This window comes from Cucumis melo, chromosome 4 (assembly GCF_025177605.1).
Source record: "Cucumis melo cultivar AY chromosome 4, USDA_Cmelo_AY_1.0, whole genome shotgun sequence".
NCBI lineage: Eukaryota > Viridiplantae > Streptophyta > Magnoliopsida > Cucurbitales > Cucurbitaceae > Cucumis > Cucumis melo.
The window spans coordinates 25,218,491-25,241,445 of record NC_066860.1 but is presented as its reverse complement, the minus strand read 5'-3'; the positions used below and the strand labels follow the sequence as shown (position 1 = coordinate 25,241,445).

General features: G+C 33.8%; 4 protein-coding genes across 4 annotated transcripts; 3 read left to right on the top strand and 1 right to left on the bottom strand.

Moving 5' to 3' along the window:
- Nucleotides 1–10,898: 10,898 nt before the first annotated feature.
- On the top strand, nucleotides 10,899–13,839 carry LOC103500299 (uncharacterized). Its single transcript, XM_017047280.2, has 2 exons — nucleotides 10,899–11,196; nucleotides 11,964–13,839. The coding sequence occupies exons 1-2, from the start codon at nucleotides 11,052–11,054 to the stop codon at nucleotides 13,451–13,453; spliced, it is 1,635 nt and encodes a 544-aa protein (XP_016902769.2). The 5' UTR covers nucleotides 10,899–11,051; the 3' UTR covers nucleotides 13,454–13,839.
- LOC127143813 (thioredoxin-like protein Clot) lies at nucleotides 13,687–14,789 on the top strand. Its single transcript, XM_051083412.1, has 2 exons — nucleotides 13,687–13,825; nucleotides 14,533–14,789. Exons 1-2 carry the CDS (start codon nucleotides 13,687–13,689, stop codon nucleotides 14,787–14,789), a joined length of 396 nt encoding a protein of 131 aa, XP_050939369.1.
- Nucleotides 14,790–15,909: 1,120 nt separating this feature from the next.
- Nucleotides 15,910–18,372, top strand: LOC103500301 (60S ribosomal protein L6-1-like). Its single transcript, XM_008463557.2, has 4 exons — nucleotides 15,910–16,226; nucleotides 16,593–16,699; nucleotides 17,641–17,822; nucleotides 17,918–18,372. Exons 1-4 carry the CDS (start codon nucleotides 15,976–15,978, stop codon nucleotides 18,071–18,073), a joined length of 696 nt encoding a protein of 231 aa, XP_008461779.1. The 5' UTR covers nucleotides 15,910–15,975; the 3' UTR covers nucleotides 18,074–18,372.
- Nucleotides 18,373–18,691: 319 nt separating this feature from the next.
- On the bottom strand, nucleotides 18,692–22,314 carry LOC103500300 (FT-interacting protein 1). Its single transcript, XM_008463556.3, has one exon. The coding sequence runs from the start codon at nucleotides 22,047–22,049 to the stop codon at nucleotides 18,888–18,890; it is 3,162 nt and encodes a 1,053-aa protein (XP_008461778.2). The 5' UTR covers nucleotides 22,050–22,314; the 3' UTR covers nucleotides 18,692–18,887.
- Nucleotides 22,315–22,955: the final 641 nt, after the last annotated feature.

Below are 22,955 nucleotides of genomic sequence, written 5' to 3'. Positions count from 1 at the left end.
ATATTCACATTGAACTTCCTTTAGCTTTAGCTTTAGAGAAGATATGACAGACATTAATCGTTCATTTTCTTCCATAAGATCTTGAATTCTTTGTTTTTGTATTGCTCTAGCTTCAGAATCTTCTTTCCATAGGACTTTGAGCTCTTCAAATGTCAAGTTTTTATCACAAATCTCCATAGAACATTCACTTTCATCTCCAGAGTCAGTTTCTGTAATACAAACTGTAAATGCATTCATGTTGTTATCTTCTTCGCTATCATCAGTTTCTTCATCTGACAAGGTAGCATGAAAGTTTTTCTTTTGTCTTCTTAAAAATGTGGGACATTCGGCCTAATAATGACCAATCCCCCTACATTCTCTACATCTAAAGACTCTTCCTTCTCCTTCCTTTTTCTTGCTATAATCACTCTCTCTCATGTTTGAGACTTCATTAAATCTTTTAGTATAATTTTCACCATCTTTCCTTTGATAGTTGGTTGGATTTTGAGCACTTGATCTTGTAGTGTTCAGGTTTTTGAATTTTTTGACCATCTTAGAGAACGGCTTTGTCAAAAGGGCTATTGACTCGTTCATGTGAGTTTCATCATCCACCTGGTCTCCCATTGACTCATCTTCATATATTGACTTGAAAGCGACACCCTTGCCTTTCTTGTTTTCTCTGTGAGATATAGTCATCTCAAAAGTAAGCAAAGACCCAATTAACTCATCCAATTTCAATTTGGTTATATCATGTGCTTTATCTATGGCGGTGACCATGTCAAATTTTCCTGGTAGTGAACGTAGAACCTTTCGCATTATCTTAGACTCAGGAATTTTCTCTCCAAGCAACAGTGATTCATTAGCGATTTCCAGAAGTCTTTCATTATAATTTGATACAGATTCATCATCAGACATTTTTAAGGCTTCAAAATTTGATGTTACCAGTTGCGATCTTGATATCTTTACTTTCGAAGGAAGATACATAACTTCCAATATTCTCCAAGCTTCTTTGGCTGTAGTACAAAAGTTTATAAGCTTGAACACATTTAAATCAACACCGTTAAATATAGCATTCAAGGCTCTAACATTCCCAACCAATGCTTGTTCTTCAGCATCAGTCCATTCAACTTCGGGTTTCGGAACCGATACCCCATCCACGGTACTCATCGGAGGATCATATCCAGCCACGAGAGCTCTCCATACTCTCCCATCTAAAGTTTTAATGAAAAATATCATGCGATGCTTCTAGTATAAGTAATTTTTTCCATCCAGTACTAGAGGTCGTGAAGCTGACGGTCCCTTTCTGATTGTCTCCATGATCTTACAACCCATTCTGATACCAATTGAAAAAGCAATATGAGAGATAATCAATTAACCCTTCAATTAATACTAAAGTTAATGACTTTTGTAACAGCTTCAGGGACAACAGAAGAGAATAACACACGATACTTTGGTAACCCAGTTCAGCCTGTTGCCTATGTCTGGGGGGCTGCGCACAACCCTAATAAGTAATTTTTATTAACATTCACTTAAGTCAAGATACATCAATACAGCATATAAACTCAGTTTAATTATATGACTTAGTAGCATGTGTCTCGGCTTCAGACTCCAAGCTCCCTCTGAATGCATGAATCATTTTTCTTCATGATGTCTGACCTCAGGCTCCCCCTGAACGCATGAGTGAATATCTCCGACGATATCTTTATACTCTACTAAAGATCGCAGTAACCTCACATACCACTGTCTCGTTTTTTACGTTACTCATCGACGGACACAACTTAGATCAACATATTGATCTTATAGTCATAAGATCATAATACCTTTTCAGTTCCAGCAGTTTCTATGAATCGTTCTTGAAAAACCTTCAGCCGTAGATCATTCACTTCTAATCTTTTTCAACACTGAATAATGTATATCAACGACCTATTTATACATATAATATTCGTATGTATAAATCCCTTTTTTTTTTAAAGATAATTAGTAAGATTCCTAAGATAATGGAAAATCTTTTATCCTTTAAATATCTTTATCTCTTTTAAAAATAATTAATCCATTAATTTAAAAGATATTCTCATAAGTCTTTTAGATAAAATCTCCAACACAAAATCTTTTATTTTTTTACATTTACATTTGGTTACTCCAATCTAAATGATTTTTTTTTCAGGATTCTTTATACACGATCTTTTAGATTTTGATATTTTGTTGTACACAATCTTATACACCGTCGTTTAGATTTGGTTACCCAAATGTAAACGCGTAAAAAAAAAAAGAAAAGAAGAAAGACGATGGAAAGAAATTGCAGCAAAAAAATAAGAGGAAAAGTAGAAAGGCGATGGAAAGAAATCGAAGCGAAAAAAAACGAAGAGGAAAAGAAGAAAAACGATGGAAAGATTAAACGACATAAATAAAGAATTGAAAAATAAGAAAGATGATGGAAAGAAATCGCAGAAAAGAAAAAGAGAAAAGAAGAAAGACGAAATCGCAGAAGAACACGGGGAAGACGAAATAACAAGAGGAAGACGAATCGCGAGGAAAAAAAGAAAGATGAAAGGGCAAAACTGGAATATTTAACAAATGGCTAACTTTATGGGCTTTGTTATACGGGCCGTAAATAGTTTACAATTTTGTTACATTTATGTAAGTTTCTCTTGATTTAACTTAAGTTCTTTTTTTTATTAATCAAAAAAGTTAAAGATCTGGAGCAGGTTTTGAGGGATGTTTCTTTTTTCCATATTCTATTGTCTCATCTAGCAATCAAGGTATAAAACATTGATGGTGATAGAAATATCAAGATCTTAATTTACTGAAATGTCATAAAAATATCGATTTTCGATCGATATCTTTAGGAAAATTATAAAAACAACAAATAAATTGAAAATAGTAAATAGACATTTTATGACTCTTAAAATAAGTAAACATATCTATTATTTATATTATATATATATATATATATACAAAATATGAAAAAAAATTATAAAAAGCAAAAAAATGAATTTAATTTAAATTAGTATATAAACATTTTCCTGCCTTTTAAACAAGTTAGCATGTTTATTAATGACTGTGATACTTCTTTTTTAATGTTTCATGGATTTTTTAAACATAATACAAATATCTTATATCATATCATGTCAAACCCATGAAAATTTGTAAATATCACGTCAATCGATCCAAAAATATCAATAAGTCAATCAATCCAGAAATATCAATACGTAATCGATCTAGAAACATCAATATGTCAACCGATCGAGTACATCAATCAATCCAGAAATATCGTCAATTGATCGAGAAACAATTTAAATCTTTGGTTATATTTGGTGAGGTTGTCTTGCAGTTTCCAACCTTCTTATTCTAATTTGTTTTTTTAAAAAGACAAAGAGAAAGGGCACATCTGTAATTTCCATACGGAGTCAATGTTTAATGGAAAATTGAAGTAAGGGGTCAACCGTATAATTTTCCCCTGCCATTTCACCTCCGTCCATTGACCGGTCACTGTTTGAGATCTGAGAAGAAAATAATGGCGCTGAATGCAGTGGACGTCACCGTATTATGATTACGATCAGAACTCCCAAACAACAAACCTAATTTCATCCTCTTCTTGGCCGACAAAGACCCTTCTGCCTCTCTCAGCTTGTGTCCCGGTATGTTCAATTTCTTTTTTCCACCCAGTTATGAGCAACATTTAGTTTCGTTATTTGATTGATCAAATACTTTAGGTCTGCGAGAGTATGAATTTCTTGTAGTTTGGAATTTCTTAGACCGTCTCTAGTTCATACTTTGAGCTTTACATCTATAATGAAATGTCTAGCTAGATGGAAAAATCACCATAGTATTTGGTGCATTGTGAGTTTTTAGGAAGCAGTACCCTTGCTAGATTTCTCCTTCTACTGTTAATTATCCTTTTTCAGGAGATGAAGCTTCTGCTTAGTGGTCGGAATAACTCACTTGGAATTTTTCTATATACATACATAGCTGGTCTGGGATCTTTTTTCCTTCATTACGCACTTGTATTATAGGATCAAATACTTTTGGAAATGAGCATAACTATAAGTAAGGACATGCTTAATCCTCTAGCACTAGTAATATTTCTGTTGGCTTCTGTTTGTCGTCTGAATGGAACATGGTTGGGCATTTGGGTAGACCACAAGTTTATCCATTATGAAGTTGAAGATGGAATAGTTGATAAAAGTATATCATTTTTTATCACATGGTCCATTAGAATTTTGGCTACTTTTCTTATTCTTCATTGTTCCTTAGATCCCCTGTTGGCACAGGAGCTCTGTTATGTAGAATGATGACTTCATCAATGTTGATAAAAATCTTGAATATTTATTCAAATCTTCAAAGGAAACGTTGAAGACTAATATGCCTCGTTTGAATGCTTATGAAGACCCGAGGTTCAATAGATCTGAAAGTAGAAACTTCTTGGTTCAATCCTGTAGTTCTTTTATACCTGGTGATGTATATCCTTCAACATTCTATTCCATACCTGAACGGAGAAAATTTTCAAAGGAAGAATGGAAAATGTTCACCAAGGACTCAACTAAAAAGGCTCTAGAAGGACTAGCTTTTTCACCAGATTTTACTAGGTGGTTTGTTGATAATGCAGATGGAATCTAACATAACTCCCCGTGCAATAGAGTTGAGAAGTATCAAAAAATGACCCTCTTGGTTCTGATCATTTGTGAGCCAAAGTAAGCACCCAGTGATATTGGCATGAATAAAAAAAAGAGACCTTGTAAAGTTGGAGGTTAAAAAAAAAACTATAGGATATTGACATATCTCTCCAAACAACGTAATTCCCCAGGCAATTACATTAGCACGACCTTCATTCTTAAAATCAAAGGTTCATTTATCCATCTACAATTGTTGTACTATAAAAAACTATCTTTCTCTGAATTATATTTACTAAATTTGCAATTTAACCAAATAATAATAATAACGTTAAATTGCATCTCCAATCTTTTAAAATTGCTTGTATCTATTTAATACCTATTAATTAGTTTTAAAATTTTTTAATTTGTGTTTAATTTAACTTATTTATTTAATAGATATGCAGTTATTTAAAAGGAAAAAGATTTAAGAGTTGAAGATTAAATTTGTAAATTTTAAAGTTAAAAAGGATCCTTAAGATAACCACCTTTTGTTTAGATTGCAAAATCAAACCACATACTTCAAAGTTTACGATAAAAATTAAAGAATGTTGATGTTGGCAACTAACTTTAACGTTTTAAATTGAAATTTCAAATTTCTCAAAAGTAAATAAATAAACTGAAATTTCAAATGTCACTTCCTCTGTAATATACATGTCAATTTTTGTCTATTCTCTCATTCAACACTAAATGGATATAAATACCTCCAAAATAACCAATTTAAATAAATATTAAATATACAAGTTAGTTTTTTCTTTTAACTTTTGTGTTCAACAGTGGTGTGTCACGTATTTAAAAATGAAGTATAATCTTAAGTATAGCAATTAAATTTAAAATATTATTATATACAATAATATTTTTAAAAAATTGTAAGTATATCTAAATTTGTTAAAATTTATCGATAATAAAAGTCTATCATTGATAGACTATATTGTAAATATTGGTTTATCATTAATAGATCATAAATAGTCTATAGACTATGTTGCAAATCTTAATATATCACTGATATACTTTAAGAGTCTATCATCGATATGATTTTTTTTAAATGTCGCTATTTTAGTTGTTATTCTTAAAATTGTTATTCATTATAATTATACCAAAAATTATTTAATAAGGTTTGAAATTAATTTTGTGTTTAATAGATATTGAATGTTTTTAAATTTTTTTTAAATATTAACAATTCTATTAGACATAAAATTTAAATTCGTGTCTAATAAAGCATTAAACTTTTAGTTGCATGTCCAATAGCTTAGGTCAAATTTAATAGCCATTGGACATTTTTAACACTCTTTTTGTTAACAATTTTATTCTACAAACCTTTAAATTTTTGTATAATAAGACTAAACTTTGAGACAGTGATGGGACGGTTGTATTGCAGTAGATTTATAATGTAATATAATCTAAAACTTATGTTTTGATCGATCATTTTATGTCCGATTTGTAATACTAATCTCATGTAGTTTCTATCATTTTCAACACAACTTTGTTTTTTTTTTTTTTTTTCCGCTTTTACATTTAATGAACTTAATTTACGGCAACGATATGATGTAATTTGTAGGTGCAATTGGATCGAATAATAAGAATTCATCAATTAGTTTGTGTCTCTTAATTACTTGTTTCATATGTTAATACAGATGGCAAATAAACAATACCAAAAGTGATCAAATGAGATCTACTTCTTTCTTTCATTACTATTGATTTATGGGTTTCTTGCATGTCCGTCAAAATAAATTTTAAAAAATTAGGCACATAGTGACTTATTTACTTTTACAAAAATGACACATACGTAATTTCAATAAAATAGTCAATGTTTTGTTGATTGACATTTTTATGAAAGGAGTCAATCCTATAATTTTCCCCCGCCATTTCACTTCCGTCCATTGACTACTGATTGCTGCAGATCTGAGAAGAAGAAGAAATGGATCTGAAGGTCGCCAACTTCAATGCTGGTATCTTCAATTTCTTTCTTTCTTTCTTCCCCAGCTTTTCCTTTTACTTCTAAATTTATTTTCCATAGCAACATTTAGTTTTGTTATATTGATCCATGAAATAATTTTGATATGCGAGAGTATGACTTTTTGTAGTTTGAAATTTTTCAGATCATCCGTAGTTCTTACTTTGAGCTTTACATGTTTGATGAAATGTTTAGATGGAAAAATCACCATAGTATTTGGTACCTTGTGAGTTTTGGATTTAAGAATGCTCATTTTGTAGATAAATCAAATAACTAACTGTCCTACTTTTCTGCTTCGTCAAGTCAAAAAGAGCTTCGGTTTTGTCCTTCGATCCAGAAAAAGCATGATCCACTCAACGCTGTTTCGAGCTTCTACTTGCCTTGTATTTCTTTCATTGTTCTTCGCTTCAGCCTACTCCACTGCTGATCCTGAAGAGCTTCGTCTTCTTGTGTCTCTGAACCCACAACTATACAACTATTTCGTTACTTGCCCGTGAAAAATTCTTCAAGTTCCAGGCTTGGAACTGTGACGCTTTATGAAAGAATACACATCCAAGGATTGCGGAGGTTTCAAAATCTTAAGAAGGTTGCACACACAGTGACAGTGAAGGTTTCAATGAAAAGTTCAAGTTCCAAGATATCAAATTTTGATGTTTGTTTTCACAAGAATACATCACTTGGGATAGGAATGTGTCCTCAAAGTCAATGGGAGAAAGTTTTCAAAGGTTCTTGGGCTCAATTCATGTCACCATTTGACCACAAGATTGTAGATATTAGAACATCTGGCTTATCTATAGAAAGTTTTGAAGTATCAATTGAAGAAGAATTCTTTCAATATCGCATAATCTTTTTGGTCCTAGGTGTAGTGTTATGAGTTCAGCATCCATACTAAGCAAGTTGTTGGTATTCTATTTGGGCAGTGGTTGGCTAATTAGATTTCTCCTTCTACTGTTAATGATCCTTTCACAGAGAATGAAGCTTCTTTCTCGAGGTGGGAAGAATTCACTTGGAATATTTCTATATGCGTACGCATCTGTAGTTGGTTTGGGATCTTTTTTCCTTCATTATGTTCTTGAACTATTGAATCAAATGCTTTTGGAAATGGGTATAAGTGTAAGTAAGGACATGTTTAATCCTCTAGCACTTGTAGTATTCCTGTTAGCTATTATTTTACCGATTGGAACGTGGTTGGGCTTTTGGGTAGTCCACAAATTTGTGGATCATGAAAATGGATTAATTGATAAAAACATATCACATTTCGTCGTATCGACATCTATTCAAATTTTGGCTACTTTTCTTATTCTCAAGTGTTCATTGGATCCCATTTTAGCAACAGGAGGTCTAATATGTGGAATAATGGCTTCAACAATGAAGAGCAAAATCTTTAAGTTCCAATTGAATTTATTTCAACCTCCAAATGAAACGCCCAAACATTTGATTGAATACACGTTGACTGATTCGCTTCAGCCCTGCCGTTCATTTACACATGATGATGTATATCCTTCAACTCCATTCGACACATGAACGGAGATAGCTTTCAAAGGATGAGTGGGAAAGGCTCACCAAAGACTCAACTAAAAAGGCTTTAGAAGAACTAGTTTCTTCGCCGGATTTTACTAGGTGGCTTCTTGATAATGCAGGTAGAATCAACATCCCTCCTCCCCATGCACTAGAGTTGGGAAGTGTCGAAAGTGATTTTGTTGGTTCTCATCCGACCGACAAAGTGAGTCTTACTTAATGATATGGACATGACTATGTTTAAAGTCAAACCCTCACCTTATAGTTGTTTTAGAAAAAAAATTGTATCTTACTCTAAACTATGTTGACTAGCGTTTTTAATTTAACAAAATATGAACAATAATGAGGTTAAACTTAAACGTTCAATCCTTGAATTTGGAGGTTTGTATCTATTTAGTACTTGTTAATAGGTCTTAATTTTTATATTGTGTCTAATTTCAGTTGTGTATTTAGTAGATCTTTGCATTTTTTTAAAGAAAGAATTTAAGTGTTCACATATTAAATTTATAATTTTTATATTTAAGAATTGTTTTATACGTACGATTTTAACTTTCATTTTTGTGTTTAATAAATCTTTGATTTTTTTAATAATTTTTTATTAAAATAATATTAACTTTTATATTAGACAAAAATGTTAATTAGATGGAGATGCGGTTTGGTTTTTAACTATGGATCTTATAAACACTATTTCTACGGTTTCTATGTTTTGTTATTAAATTTCTACTTATCTTTTTCAAAAACCAAACTAAGTTTTAAAAATTAAAGAAAAAAATAGTTTTCAATAACTTACTTATATTTTAAAATTTGATTATTCTTTAACCAGAAAGAAAATCATTATTATAAGATTAAGAGAAAATCATAGCTGAATTTTTTTAAAAAAGGTTAATCGCAGAGGGATTTCAAATTTTGTTTAACAAAAGAGGGAAAACAAAACTTTCGTAACTTAATATTTAGATTTAGCAATACTTCATATGATTGGGAGGTAAATTATTGATGCAACTATTTTTATCTTTCTTCATTTACTTTTTGGATTATCATTTAGATACAAAATTTTAAAGGGTCTTTTCAAAAATATAAAAAGGGACAAAAAGTATTTACACGACGGAACAATTTCGAAAATGGAAAAAGCTGCCCAACGTGTAAAATACCAAAAATGACCTGTCAACAATGCGAGTAATATATTATATTTGGTAACAGGATTTGATACACGATCGTTTATATTTAGATTTGGTCGTTAGATTTAGTTACCTCAAATCTAAACATCCGTTTAGATTTGGATACGATCGTTTAGATTTTGCTAAAATTTGGTACACCATCGTTTAGATTTGGTTAATTTTTTTTTTTTCAAAATTTGGTATAAACTATTTTTTTCAATATTCTTTATATTTTTTTAATTTTGGTTACTCTAATTTAATTAGCCTGCCCAATTTTTCAAGATTTTTTATACACCATCTCTTTAAACAAGAAAAGAAGAAAGTCGATACAGAGGAGGATGGTGAATCTAAAAGAAGAAATAAGGAAGAAATGGCATGTACAGACGAAGAAGAGAGTAGAAAATGATGGAATAACATATCTAGAATATTTAAAAAATGGCTAAATTTATTAATTTTATTAAACGGATCGTAAATATTTATTTAGGAAAGTTTTCCAAATTTTAAATACAATTATTTAAGATCATTATTGAATTTTCTTGAACTCGAACATAGAGTAAATAATTCATTATTTAGAAACATAAACATCAAGCAATCATTAACATATCAATTATTTTTCGTTTTCAAGCAACATTTTCGAAGCTAAATTCAAAAAGAACAATACAGTACATATTGATAGTTAGTTGTACCATGAAGGAAAAAGATATTATATTTTGGTTTGATGAATATGAAACCAAAGGAAAAGGAAAAAGAAAAAAGAAATGAAATTACCCAAAGAGGTCTTTTCAAAAATATAAAAAAAAAACGGTAAAATATTTAACAATTTCGAAAATAGAAAAAGCTCAGATCCACCATCTAAAATATCCGTCAACAATGTAGTAATATATTTGGTAACGCGCGATCGTTTAATTAATTGGGTATCGTTTACCAAAATTTAAACCATTTTTGTCAAAATTTTGTATAAGATCGTTTAGATTTGACTATGATTATTTAGATTTACACGATTGTTTAGATTTGCCTAATTTAGATTTGGTTTGATTTTTTTTTTAATTTGGTATAAAGAATTTTTTTCAATATTCTTTATACACGATCTTTTAATTTTCATTATTCTAATTTAAATTCTTAATCATTTTTTTCAAGATTGTTTATACACTATTGGAAAAAAGAAGAAGATAAAGACCATTTTTTTCAATATTTTTTATACACAATCTTTTAGTTTTTTTGAAAAAGAAATACGATAAAAAAAAGAAAAAAAAAAGAGTAAATTTATAATATTTAAAAAATGACTAAATTTATGGACTTGTTACATCTTTTAATAGTTTGTTATATTTATGAAAGTTTTCCATTATTAAATGCAAATCAAAGGAGAAAAGAAAAGAAAACAAATATTTACTAAATAGGGATATTTTTAAAAAGAACCAAATAAAACCAAAATTTATAAAATATTATTATCAAAGTTTACGACTAATCCACACTCATATAAATTTATCTACGTCGGTTACGACTGAAATTTTTTGTTGTACTTTATAAATATTTTCAACATTTATAATATTTTTTCTAGAAAATATAATAAACTTTCATATTTTATCCCTAATTAGAAGTTTGATATTTTAGTAATACTAGAAAGATTTGTATCATCTGTCTATCCATATCTTATATTTGTTTTAATATGGGGCACTTGAATTTTCTCTTCAAGATTGAGGAACCCTAGAAAGTCATTTCATTGGGGATTTCGCTCAAATTCCCACCAAATTCAAACTCTTCTATTTCACTCTCGTCCGCAATCTGAGAAGAAAGAAAATGCCGCTGAAGGTAGTGGACGCCACCCTCTCCGACTTCAATGCTGTATTCGACAAATTCCGATCACAACTGCCAAACAATAAAGCTAATTTCATCCTCTTTCTAGCCGACAAAGATCCTTCCACCTCTCGCAGCTGGTGTCCTGGTATGCTCCATTTCTTTGTTTTTTCCCCCTTTTCCTTTTACTTCTGAATAAATTTTGTGGATTCTGTGATTACCCATCTCGTGAGGAAAAGGAAAATCGCAAGTCTTTCGTTATTGCTGTTTTCTTGCATTTTATTGTTCTAATTCTGATTTTGTCATTTCTCCTCGATTGTGATTGCTCGCGTTTTGCTTTTCTTCATATGCGAGTTTCCCTTTTAATATAAAGTAATTAATTTTAATTTTTTTTTGAAGCGTTCAAATTTTCCCAATTGATTGGAGGGGGATAATGTTGTATATGCATATACGCACACACCATATGCTAAACGAGAGACAAGTTGTGACCATAAGCTCAATGGTCTATCTATGAAATTATATTTTTCTTACCGTGCAATGAAAAATATTTGAAGAAATTATTTAGAGAAATGAGTTCTGTGTTTGACTTGTGAGATCTTTTATCTTGGGCCTGATACTGAGAATCAAAATTTGAAGATCTGTAGTGATTCTGCATTCGTCAGTAAGCTAGGAAGATCTTTTCAACTTTGCTTACATTTAGGTTTAAGGATAGAGTACCCAAGATATTAAATTTTTGTAGTTTGGGATTTCTTAGAACATTTCTAGTTCCCACTTCATGTATGATGCAATGTCTAGAAGGAAACATCATAATAGGATTTGGTACATTGCGAGTTTGGATTTAAGAATGCTTATCTTGTACAATTGGTATTAAGTGGCATGTGCAAACTAACTGTCCTACTTTTCTGCTTCGTCAAGAAAAAGGGAGCTTCAGTTCTATCCTTCGAACCAGAAAAAGCTTGGTCCATTCAAAGTTGTTTCGAGCTTCTACTTGCCTTCTATTTCTCTCAGTGTTCTTCGCTTCAGTCTACTGTACTTCTGACCCTGAAGACCATCGTCTTATTGTCTCTGAATCAACTACTATACAATTATCTGGTGGCTTGCCTGTGAAAAATTCTCCAGGTTCCAAACCTGGAACTGTGGTGGCTTGTGAAAGAGTATACATCCAAGGATTACCGAGGTTTAAAAATCTTAAGAAGGCTGCACACACAGTGAAAGTAAAGGTTTCATCCCGAAATTCAAGTTTTTGGATGTCAAATGTTGAGGTTTGTTTTCACAGGAATATGTCTCTTGGGATAGGAATGTGTCCTCAGAGTCAGTGGGAGAAAGTTGGCAGAGGTTCTTGGGTCCAATCCATGTCACCGTTTGACCAGAAGCTTTTAGATATTAGAACATGTGGGTTATCCTTGGAAAGTTTTGAAGTATCAACTGAAGAAGAATTCTTTTTGTATCGCATAATCTTTTTAATCCTGGGTGTGTTGTTAATGAGTTCAGCCTCTATACTGAGCAAGTCGTTGGTATTTTATTATGGCAGCGGTATGGCAATTGGAATTCTCCTTATAGTGTTAATGATCCTTTTTCAGGGGATGAAGCTTCTGCCTACTGGTCGGAAGAGCTCGCTTGTAATTTTTCTATACGCATCTGCAGTTGGTCTTGGATCTTTTTTCATCCGGTACATACCTGGATTATTGTATCAGATACTTTTGGAAATGGGTATAAGTGAGGACATGTATAATCCTCTAGCAGCATTTCTGCTGGCTTTTATTTTTCTGATTGGAGCATGGTTGGGCTTTTGGGTAGTCCACAAATTCGTCCTTGACGAGGATGGATCAATCGATACAAGTACATCACTTTTTGTCACATGGTCCATTCGAATTTTGGCTAGTCTTCTTATTCTTCAGTGTTCCTTGGATCCCTTGCTGGCAACAGGAGTTTTAATATGTGGAATAGTGGCTTCATCAATGTTGAGAAAAATCTTTAAGTTCAGATTTCTACGTCGCCTATTCAAGAATTTATTCAAATCTCCAAAGAAAATACCCAAGAGATCTCATATCTCTGATATGCCACGTTGGGATGATTCTGATGATGAATGCACTTTGAAGACTACCCCGCTTTACAAAGAACCCAGGTTCTATAGATCCCAAAATAGAAAATTCTTACTTCAGTCCTGTGATTCTTCTAAACATGGCGATGTATATCCTTCAACGTTCCATTCCACTCCTGAACGGAGAAAATTTTCAAAGGACGAGTGGGAAAAGTTCACCAAGGACTCAACTAAAAAGGCTTTGGAAGGACTAGTTTCTTCACCAGACTTTAGCAGTTGGCTTGTTGATAGAGCAGATAGAATCAGCATAACTCCCCAAAGCTCTAGAGCTGAGAAGCGTCGAAAGTGGCTCCATTGGTTCTGATCAGTTCTAGGTCGATTACAACGCTATAAGATTATGTGACTAAAACATGTGGCTGCCTGCATAGTTATTATGACTTTTCTGGAAAATAGTAGGATGTGTTTAGACAAATGGATACACCCACCAACTTGTATTTCCCTTGTATGTTAGATCATTATTCATTACCTAGGTTTAGGGTACTTAGAGACTTGTAAGTTGTGTGATTTGCACGTATTTAGCCATTTAATGGAAGAAGCATGTTAGCACTTCAAAAAGAGGCATTTACAAACTGGCTGGAGCTTAAGGATTTTGTTTCTCAGCTTTTATGTGGTCATTCTCTCCATTTGCTTTATGCAGTAGCCTATGTACTTGAGTATATTGCAGGGAAGGCTATTTGTTTGCTTCTTTTATTTGTTTAATATCTTGTAACTTACAGGCTGTGCCATGATTCTGTGATATTCCCCACCTCAATACCACGCGGCTATGTGAAAACGTTGTTGCTGCATCATTTAACTACCAATAATGGATCACAGAAATCAATGAAACTTATAAAACTTTTATGTTTGTTTCTAATAGGTCTCTTAAGTTTTCAATTTTATTTCAAATAGTTTTCGTTTTTCAAATTTCAACATGAACTTGAAAGTTTGGAGACTAAATGTGTACTTTAACCTTACATGAAGCTGAAAGTTTGGGAACTAAATGTGTAATTTAACCTTCTTTATTATAGATAAGTATAATTTTTTATACCTTGGCCATTGTAGAAAAATTATTTAATGTGTGCACTTAAATGTAGCTATAATTTCTAATATTTAGGTGTAGTCAACCATACTACGTTGTTTCTCACATTGTTCTACCTCCTCAAATAGCTTCTGCCACTTCAATTTTGCTAGAAACCATGGATATAAAGAAGTAATACATTTTCCATTACATCGTCTTCTCCCTGATGTCTACAAAAATGCTCGACTAGGACTTAGATATTCCTTCCTCAATTTGAGTCTACTTACATCTAGTCAATTAAGAATTCTCGTATTGTATTAGTGGTAGTAAGTACAGAATGCAATCATCAATTCTCTAAAAAGATAGATGTTTGGTTTTTGTGTCAGACTGTGTGAGAGCTGAACCAGTGATCTACAAAAAACTGGAAGCAGCATCAGATGATACTGCACTTTTGAGAGCCTATGTTGGAGATAGACCTACATGGAGGAATCCCCAGCATCCATGGAGAGTGGATTGTAGGTTCAAGCTTACTGGAGTTCCAACGCTGGTTCGATGGGAGGAGAACGATAAGATCAGTGGTCGCCTTGAAGATCATGAAGCTCATGTGGAAAACAAAATTGATGCCCTTATTGCTGGTAAATAATTGTTGGCGTCTGTTCGATAAGACATGGGAAGTACCTTTCCCAACTTAGTATATTCATCGTTTTCTGTTCTTGAGGAACGTTTATGTGACCTCTGATAGATTGGTTGACGATTATATAGTTATCTCATGAATAAAACAACCGGAGAGTTTCAATCACCATTACAAATTTTAGGGGTGAACACTAAAACCGATTGAATTGAATCGAATTGAACGAAAATCCAGTTTTTACTAAGGGTTCTGTTTAAACAAACAAAATGTTTAGTTGACATCATTTTTATCTTCGGCCAAGAAATCAATTCTTACAAAAATTCAATGTCGTAAATGATTTTATTTCTAAGTCTTACCCAATATCAAAATGGTAAACGTTATCAAATATGCATATGATGTTAAACGTCTGGGATTTATTCGAGGTTGGAGTTTAATTTGCATTTACACTTTACTTTTACACCTTAAATCTAGTTTGGGAAATATTGGTCTCTAACCTACTCATATCTCCAAAATCCTAAACTAGATCACATGCTCGTAGCATACTCTTAGCTACAATGTCAATTTGTTAAAATTAAAACCAAACTAACAACCACAATAATTTTTTTTAAAATGTACTAAACTGACACCAATGAGAGTGTAAATCAACTGACATTTAAGTGTACTAGTAATTTCGAGTTCTATGGTTTGAATTCGTTCGAATCCTCTATCTCAATTATTATAATCAGAAAAAAAATTCATAAGCTGACATTTGATAATTATTTGACCTCTTTTATTATTGAAAATTAAGTTTATAAAGATAAACACTACCTTTACTAATTGGTTTCTTTGTTTGTTATCTATTTACTAGAAATGTTTTAAATAATCTAACTCGGATTTTGAAAAATAAAAATATAGTCTTTAAGAAAGTTGTGTTTGTTTTTAAAAGTCAGGTTGAGAATTCAAGAAAAACATAAACTTAATTATTTTAAATCTAATTTCCTATATTTGCATCAATACCTTTAATTTACGGTTGAAGACAAGTAGACTGTATCTCTTTTAAGGTATTACTATGGACCAAAAATAAGGCCCAAGAACATTCAAGGCCTGTTTTCTATTAAGAGAAAGAAAGCCCAATGAGTTTAGAATATATATCAAACCCTAGAAATCTTTCGGCAAAGCAGAGAGGAGACGAGGCAGCCAAGTTCTGAGAAATTCATCCATGGCTCCGAAGACAGCAAGAGTTAGCCGAAACCCCGATCTCATTCGAGGGGTTGGCAAATACTCGAGGTCCAAGATGTACCACAAGCGAGGTCTCTGGGCAATCAAGGCCAAAAATGGAGGTGTCTTCCCTCGCCACGATGCCAAGCCTAAGCCCGAAGCTCCAGCTGAAAAGCCGCCGAAATTTTACCCTGCCGACGATGTTAAGAAACCCCTTGTCAACAAACGCAAAGCTAAGCCTACCAAACTTAGGTAGATATTTCTCAATGTTCTTTCTTTGCATCTTATTTATAACGCCCTGTTTTCGAACCTATATTGTGTGCTATAGTTGGGAAACTGGGAAATTGGTGTTAACTGTGGAATGAATTAAGTAAAACCTCGATATGGCTTTTTTTTTTCTGGATAAGGATTTTCTTTTATTAATCGAGGAAAATTTGAGTTCATGCTGAAGCTGTGAAGAAAGGGGGAATTTTTACACCTAGGTGACTGCCATAATAGATGGATTTATTTTACGCTTGATTTGAATTTTCGGTTTTGAATTGCGTGAAGTGAAGTAATGTTGCTCATTTTTCAAATAATAAACAATGGGTCCAGTTCAATTAATTATTCTGTTTTCAGGGCTAGTATTACTCCTGGAACTGTGCTTATCATTCTTACTGGAAGGTTCAAGGGAAAGAGAGTTGTGTTCTTGAAGCAACTTCCGTCTGGGTTGCTTTTAGTGACTGGTGAGTATTCAGCATTCCCTATAATTGTCTTTCTTCACAATTTTTTATGTACTATCACATCGTGTTGGGGGTTGGGGGGTTTTATTATCTGAAAATGGGCATTGAGTTTTCTTTTCTTTACATTTACTGTTTACTTTGGGTTACATTTGCATTGCCAGTGTCATTTTTATAGCTTAGCATCTTAGCAATTGTTCGTCCAGCTTTACATATTGATATTATCTTAATGTGTTGCCCGCATATTGTTTACCATTGAGAAATTAGAAGTAGGATTCTTTGGGATTTAGATTTTGGTAGTATTAATAGCTTAACCTAGGAACCAATTAATATTGAAATGTCTCGTGCCTTGCATTCTGATTTCTGCCCATATCCCTTGCCGGTGGTCTTTGCATACTACTGAAAATGTTCGTGCCTCCAATTTGGACTATATGTTCTTTCATTGGTCTTTACATGTCTTAAATTAGAGGTTAAATTAATCAATGAATGCTTGCCAAAATATCCATAGAGAGTGAGATTCTTTACTTAGCAAGTTCTACATGGGCAAGTCAAGTGAACAATATGGATTGGCTTTCAAGGAGGATGTCTTCGTTAGTGGGTTCTTTTGGTTGTATTTTTTCTCTGAAGGTAGAGGATGGCTCAAATCACATCCTCTGAAGTCTAGAGATGTGAGTTCACGCACTCTTTTGGTTGGCTTGATTTTATTGTATTTCCTTGTATGCTTTCATTTTTTTTCCCTCAATGCAAGTGGTTTCTTTATCAAAAACATGTCTTAATTTCCTAAGCTTCATGTGCAATATCTGGGTGGGTTTGGCTTGATGATGCGGATTATACTGTATGTTTGGGAGAAGGGAAGCTTATAAACTAGTGATTAGATGTGGTCTGGGATTTTAGATCCGAAATTCTTGAACCTGCTGATTATCTGAATTTAACTGTTGTCATTTTAGGTCCGTTCAAAGTCAATGGCGTTCCTTTGAGACGTGTGAATCAGTCATACGTGATTGCAACCTCCACCAAGGTGGACATTACAGGAGTTAACGTGGAGAAGTTTGATGACAAATATTTCTCCAAGGAAGTTCAAAAGAAGAAAAAGAAGGGAGAAGGAGAATTTTTTGAGGCAGAGAAGGAGGTTCATAGTTGTTTTTTCATTTTTTTCCACTGTTCAAATATTTCAAGTTTTATCATCTCTTTGCCCTAACTTTTGGTCATCGTTGTTACATGTAGGAAAAAAGTGCACTTCCACAAGACAAAAAAGATGATCAGAAGACCGTGGACTCAGCTCTGCTGAAGTCCATCGAGGCAGTCTCAGACTTAAAGACCTACTTAGCTGCAAGGTTTTCTCTAAAGGCAGGCATGAAACCACATGAACTTGTTTTCTAAACATTTCTCTCTTGGGTGCTGAAACTTCTCTTATTGAAGTTGATCCCTACAATCTTCTTGTTCATGTTCTGTTACAAGGATTCTAGATTTGAAGTTTTGTGTCTCAGACGAATTTTGCAGTGAACTTTTATTCATCAATTTTTGCATTATGTAGCTTCCTTTGACTACTGATAGTGATAAGATATGTACTTTTTCTTCAATTGTATCATTGTTTTTCTAGTTGATGAAATACTTGAGAGAAGAATCATTTGAAAAGAAGCCATGGTGCATAGCCAAATTGAGCTAGGCTATTTCTTCAATTGTATGCTTGAGTCTAAAAAATATTCGTGGTTTCTTTTTCCATTCGGCAAGTGATTTTTTTTTGGGGGGGTATCAAACAACAAAATATCAGAATCACATTAAAATGATTAACACATGTCAAAATAGCCTAGGTCAACTGGGATAAAGCTTGTATTATTTACCTTGAGGTCAAAGGTTCAAAAATTGATAGAATGTAATTAAGTTATTGTCATACGGTTATTATTAGATTGAAACTTGACCTAGTACTTTGACTATCGTAACAATATTAATGATGAAATTGAGAGATTTGACCAAATTAGAAGAAATCTTTGATGCTAAATTCAATTGTATGTTTAGACAAACAAGTTTGAATTTGTAATTTTATTGCAAATTTTTGTTCTTTATGACTTGTAACCATGCTCGTGTAGGAGCAAGCATGACCTTCGATTTTGTACCCTATTGTTATGACCAAAGAAACAAGTTACGGGAAGGAAAATACATTTGACTTTAATGTTGACACAATTGGTCTTGTAACTCATAGCAAACTGTCTGTTTGGGGAGGCAATCTCTTGAAAAAATTGCCAGGAACTGATGGAAGTTTGCTGCGGAACTTCGGATGCCTTAAACAATATAAACCTGCAACCAAAGCCACCACTCTGAAAGGGGTAGCATATAGCACAGCAGCAGTGCAAAGACAAAATACTATGAAAAGACTGGTGGCTCTGGGGTCCCTCCAACTGAGTAGAGATTGAACTCTCTCTCCTTGTGTTGCTATGTCCCCTACAACCGTCTGGATCCTCCCTGCAACACTTCTTAACCTGTCATACCTTAGTCGAACTAAATCGTTCGGTTTGGAAGTTGGGAACGTGTCAAATTCCTCATCGAGCTCATCTGGGTTCACTGCTTCAGCCCAGGAGAGCTTGGTGTCCATGTGAGGTGGGTGCCTTGGCCTAAACCTATAGTTCCATAGGCCAATGAGGAACATGTATAGAAAAACAGTGGGAAGTATCAGTTCTGGATACCAAATCAAGATAAGGAACAAAATGTGCACAAGCACAGATGTGATGGGGTTCCTCCAGTTGCAAACTTCACGAAACCATCGAGTAACTGAAATCATTCCTGAAAGCAGTGACATGATTCGGAAGAAGTTAGCTTTGCTTCTTCTCATGCTCCATACATGTGAATCGACATCTAACATGTACTCAATGACTTCTTTTCTTAAAGGCGGTTCAGCTCGACTGAGCCTTGTTGCTACAATGTTCATAGCTTGATACCTTAAATTTTCTATTTGGTTCACTGTGAAAGGTTGAAGGTAATGCATCTTTGGCAGCAATGGATTTCCATAGATGTATATCATGTTTGCCAAAGATAGAGTGGTGAAGCGAATTGCAAGTTGAAGCTCCCCCATCTTCTTTACTCCAGTGGGGTGTAGAACCAGAAGGGGATAAGAATGAGTGTAGGTTTTGTGAGCTTCAAGTGTCGATAGTCGAATTCGAACCTTTCCAATCCTTGAATCTCTTGCTCCACTGCTTCCATTATGTTTTTCACCACCCCCCAAATGGCAGTTGTCGAAAACTCCCAAAGTAATGACTGTACATGGATCATAGACTTCCCATGTGTATTGTTCATTCCATTTGGGACTGAAAGTATTGAGAATTGTTCTAGTTCGAACCCATTTTTGGCCGTACTTTGCAATACAATAAGCATCTGTGCTTCCTCTCCCATCCTTCATCTTCATTGGAAGTAATTCTTGAGCACTTAATATTCCTACCTCCAATATTCCCACCGGTGGTTTCCAGAGCTGTTTTGCAGTGGGTCGTTGGTCACTGATGTATAAAGTTGATTCATCTAGTACATGATATCCACCTTCGAGAGAAGCTCTCAAGTGAATCCTGCTTGAAAATTTGAGTTCCTTCCGCCTATCCGCTTCTAGGACTCCAAAACCGTACTTCTCAAGATTGAACCAGCGTGAATGGACTGGTCTATAATCTAGCCGCTTATCAAACGTGTCGAGAGGGAGACTGATCTGCCCCAAGACATCTTCTTTTGAAGGGTGTACTCTGTCCTCAATAGTGATTACCAACTGTTCTTCAAAAGGCTCTGCTACCACGAATACCAAATCTTCATTCCAGAATGGATTAGTAGTGCTTGTTGAACTGATCTTCGTTCTTAGTACCTGATTTCCAACCTGAACTTTGACAAAAAGATCTGGAAGGCGGTTTCTGTCGTTGGGGATTACATCTTGAGCTTCAATCACATTTAACCTCAGGTACCATAGTTTTGGAGAGACATAAACCTTTGATCTTACATTATGAACACCTTCCCCAAAGACCGAGGCTGCATCAGAATGCCACGCCTCTGGGAAGGCTTCATCAGCTTGTGTTCCCATCCAAACTGCAACCATGATTTCTCCTCTTACCTTGCCTGTTCCTCGCCTGTCCTCCAATCTGTACCATTGAGGAGCCAATGGACTATCCGGGGGAACTCGAGTAGGAACCTCGTTTAAGTCGAACACCACTCGGCCCAGGTAATCATCTCTTCCGAGCATTTCTTTGTCCTTGACAAAAACTTCAAGTGCAGAAGACTGTATGCGTTCTTTTGAGAAAGCAAAGACCTGATTCCATTCTGGATTTTGCTTCTTGTCAAAATGCTTTGTTCTCCCCTTATAGTTTCCAAGCTTCACTTCCACATAAGGATCACAACCTCCAGTGATAGAACTAGAAGGTAGATCCCTTGCTTTCATCACACGAACATATAGATAGAACATTTGCTCAACAAGATCATAAGTGCTCGTGTGTCGCTCACCACTCAGCCAACTTCTTCCACCATACCCTCCTCCATTTGGCCATTGCTCCCCGAGTTGAGGATTAGTGTCCCTGATCTCATAGTCATCCTGGTTGCTGAGATTAGCTTCTGAATTCCTTGTGTTCATTGTTGGTGGAATGTTTCTGTTCATCGAGGATGAAGCACCTTGTGGTCGTCTCTGTACTACTATTCGAGGCCGCTGCATTGTTTGCTGCTTGTGTAGTTGTGTTGTCTCTTGTCTTGGTTCAATCGGTTCTTCGATCTCTTCCTTTGTCTCTTTAGCAGGATCTTTGGTAGGACACTCAGCTACAGGAAGAGTTGAGTTATCTTTAGATTGTGAGATTTTTAAAACATCTTTCTTTGGTTCTTCTTGAATATCACTAACAGGAACACCGTCTGCTTTAGTTACTGCCGCTAATGCTGAAGTAATAGGAGGATCTGAAACCACTCTGGTTGGAGGATTAGAAATTGGGGGTTCTTGTGGATTTATAGGAGATTTTTTTGGTGGTGAAATATAGATTTTCAAGCCAATCTCACCTTTGACAGCCGAGAGAAACCACTTGTTTTCTAAATGGAATCTCTGATAAGTTTCTTCACCTTCCTTGGCAATGTTAGAGCAAGAAATTCTAACTCTTCCAAGAAAGCTTCTTCCTTCAATCAATCTCTTTTCATGATAAACAGAGATATCAATGTTTTGGTACTGATGGTTTTGGGTTTTGTCGAAATTGAAAGATAGTTTCTGATTCCAAATGGGATCGAGACTCTTTGGAACCGTTTTTGTTCGACTTATATGGTTTTGAAAATCAACTTCTACAAATGGACTTGCAGATCCTTCACCATCTTTGGGCATAAGATCATGAGCATCTATTACTTCCACCACCAGCTGCTTCATAATCCTTCTATTTCTTCTACAGCTGCTGCAGAAAAATTCAAGGTAATCACTGACCACAAGCAAGCTGGAAACTCCATCAAGAAGCAAAGAAGTTCCACTTTAGAAGGCATAATAAACTAAAGATGAGAGAGTTATAAGCTCTCTCACTTTCTAGTAACTGTTTTTTGTCATGATACTTGGGAAGAAAGGAATGGTTTGATGAAGAAGCTGAAGTGAGCTTTGTGAAAAACCAAATATGGAAGGAAAGCAAAATCTTTTTCTAACAGCATGGAGGCGTAATTTCCCAAGAATCCAACAGTACTTGTTTCTCAAGTTTGTCAAAAGACTCTAAAAAGATAAATATCGTTTTTTTTTTTTTTCCCATAGTTTAAATGGTATGAGGGGTAAAAAAATGATGTTTTAATCAAATAAATTATATTCAGGTCAACAAAAAGATGAATACGACTACTTTCATAATTGACAACAAAAATATTGAGTTGCTAAATTGCAAATCAACAAATACTTTTTCATTGATACAATGAAAATGACATTTCTTATTCCTAATATAGTTATATTATCACATATCAAACTTTAAGGGAAAAAAGATGCAATACTAGGTAAACTAACTTGAAGATACCAAGATTCTATAAAATATGCTACAAAAAGAAGTAACTATGATGGGTGGCCATTCTATACCTTTTCATTTAAAAATTTTATTAAAATATATCGTTCTCTTTATATATATATATATATATATATATATATATATATATATATATATATATATATATAGTTTTGTTGTATAATCATGATTTTTTTATATAAAATATTTTATACTTTAAGTTTATTTGGTTTAAATTTCGGTTGACTTTAATTACGACAACGTGAATGTTTGCCAACTATTTGAAATTTAATCAATAATTAAAA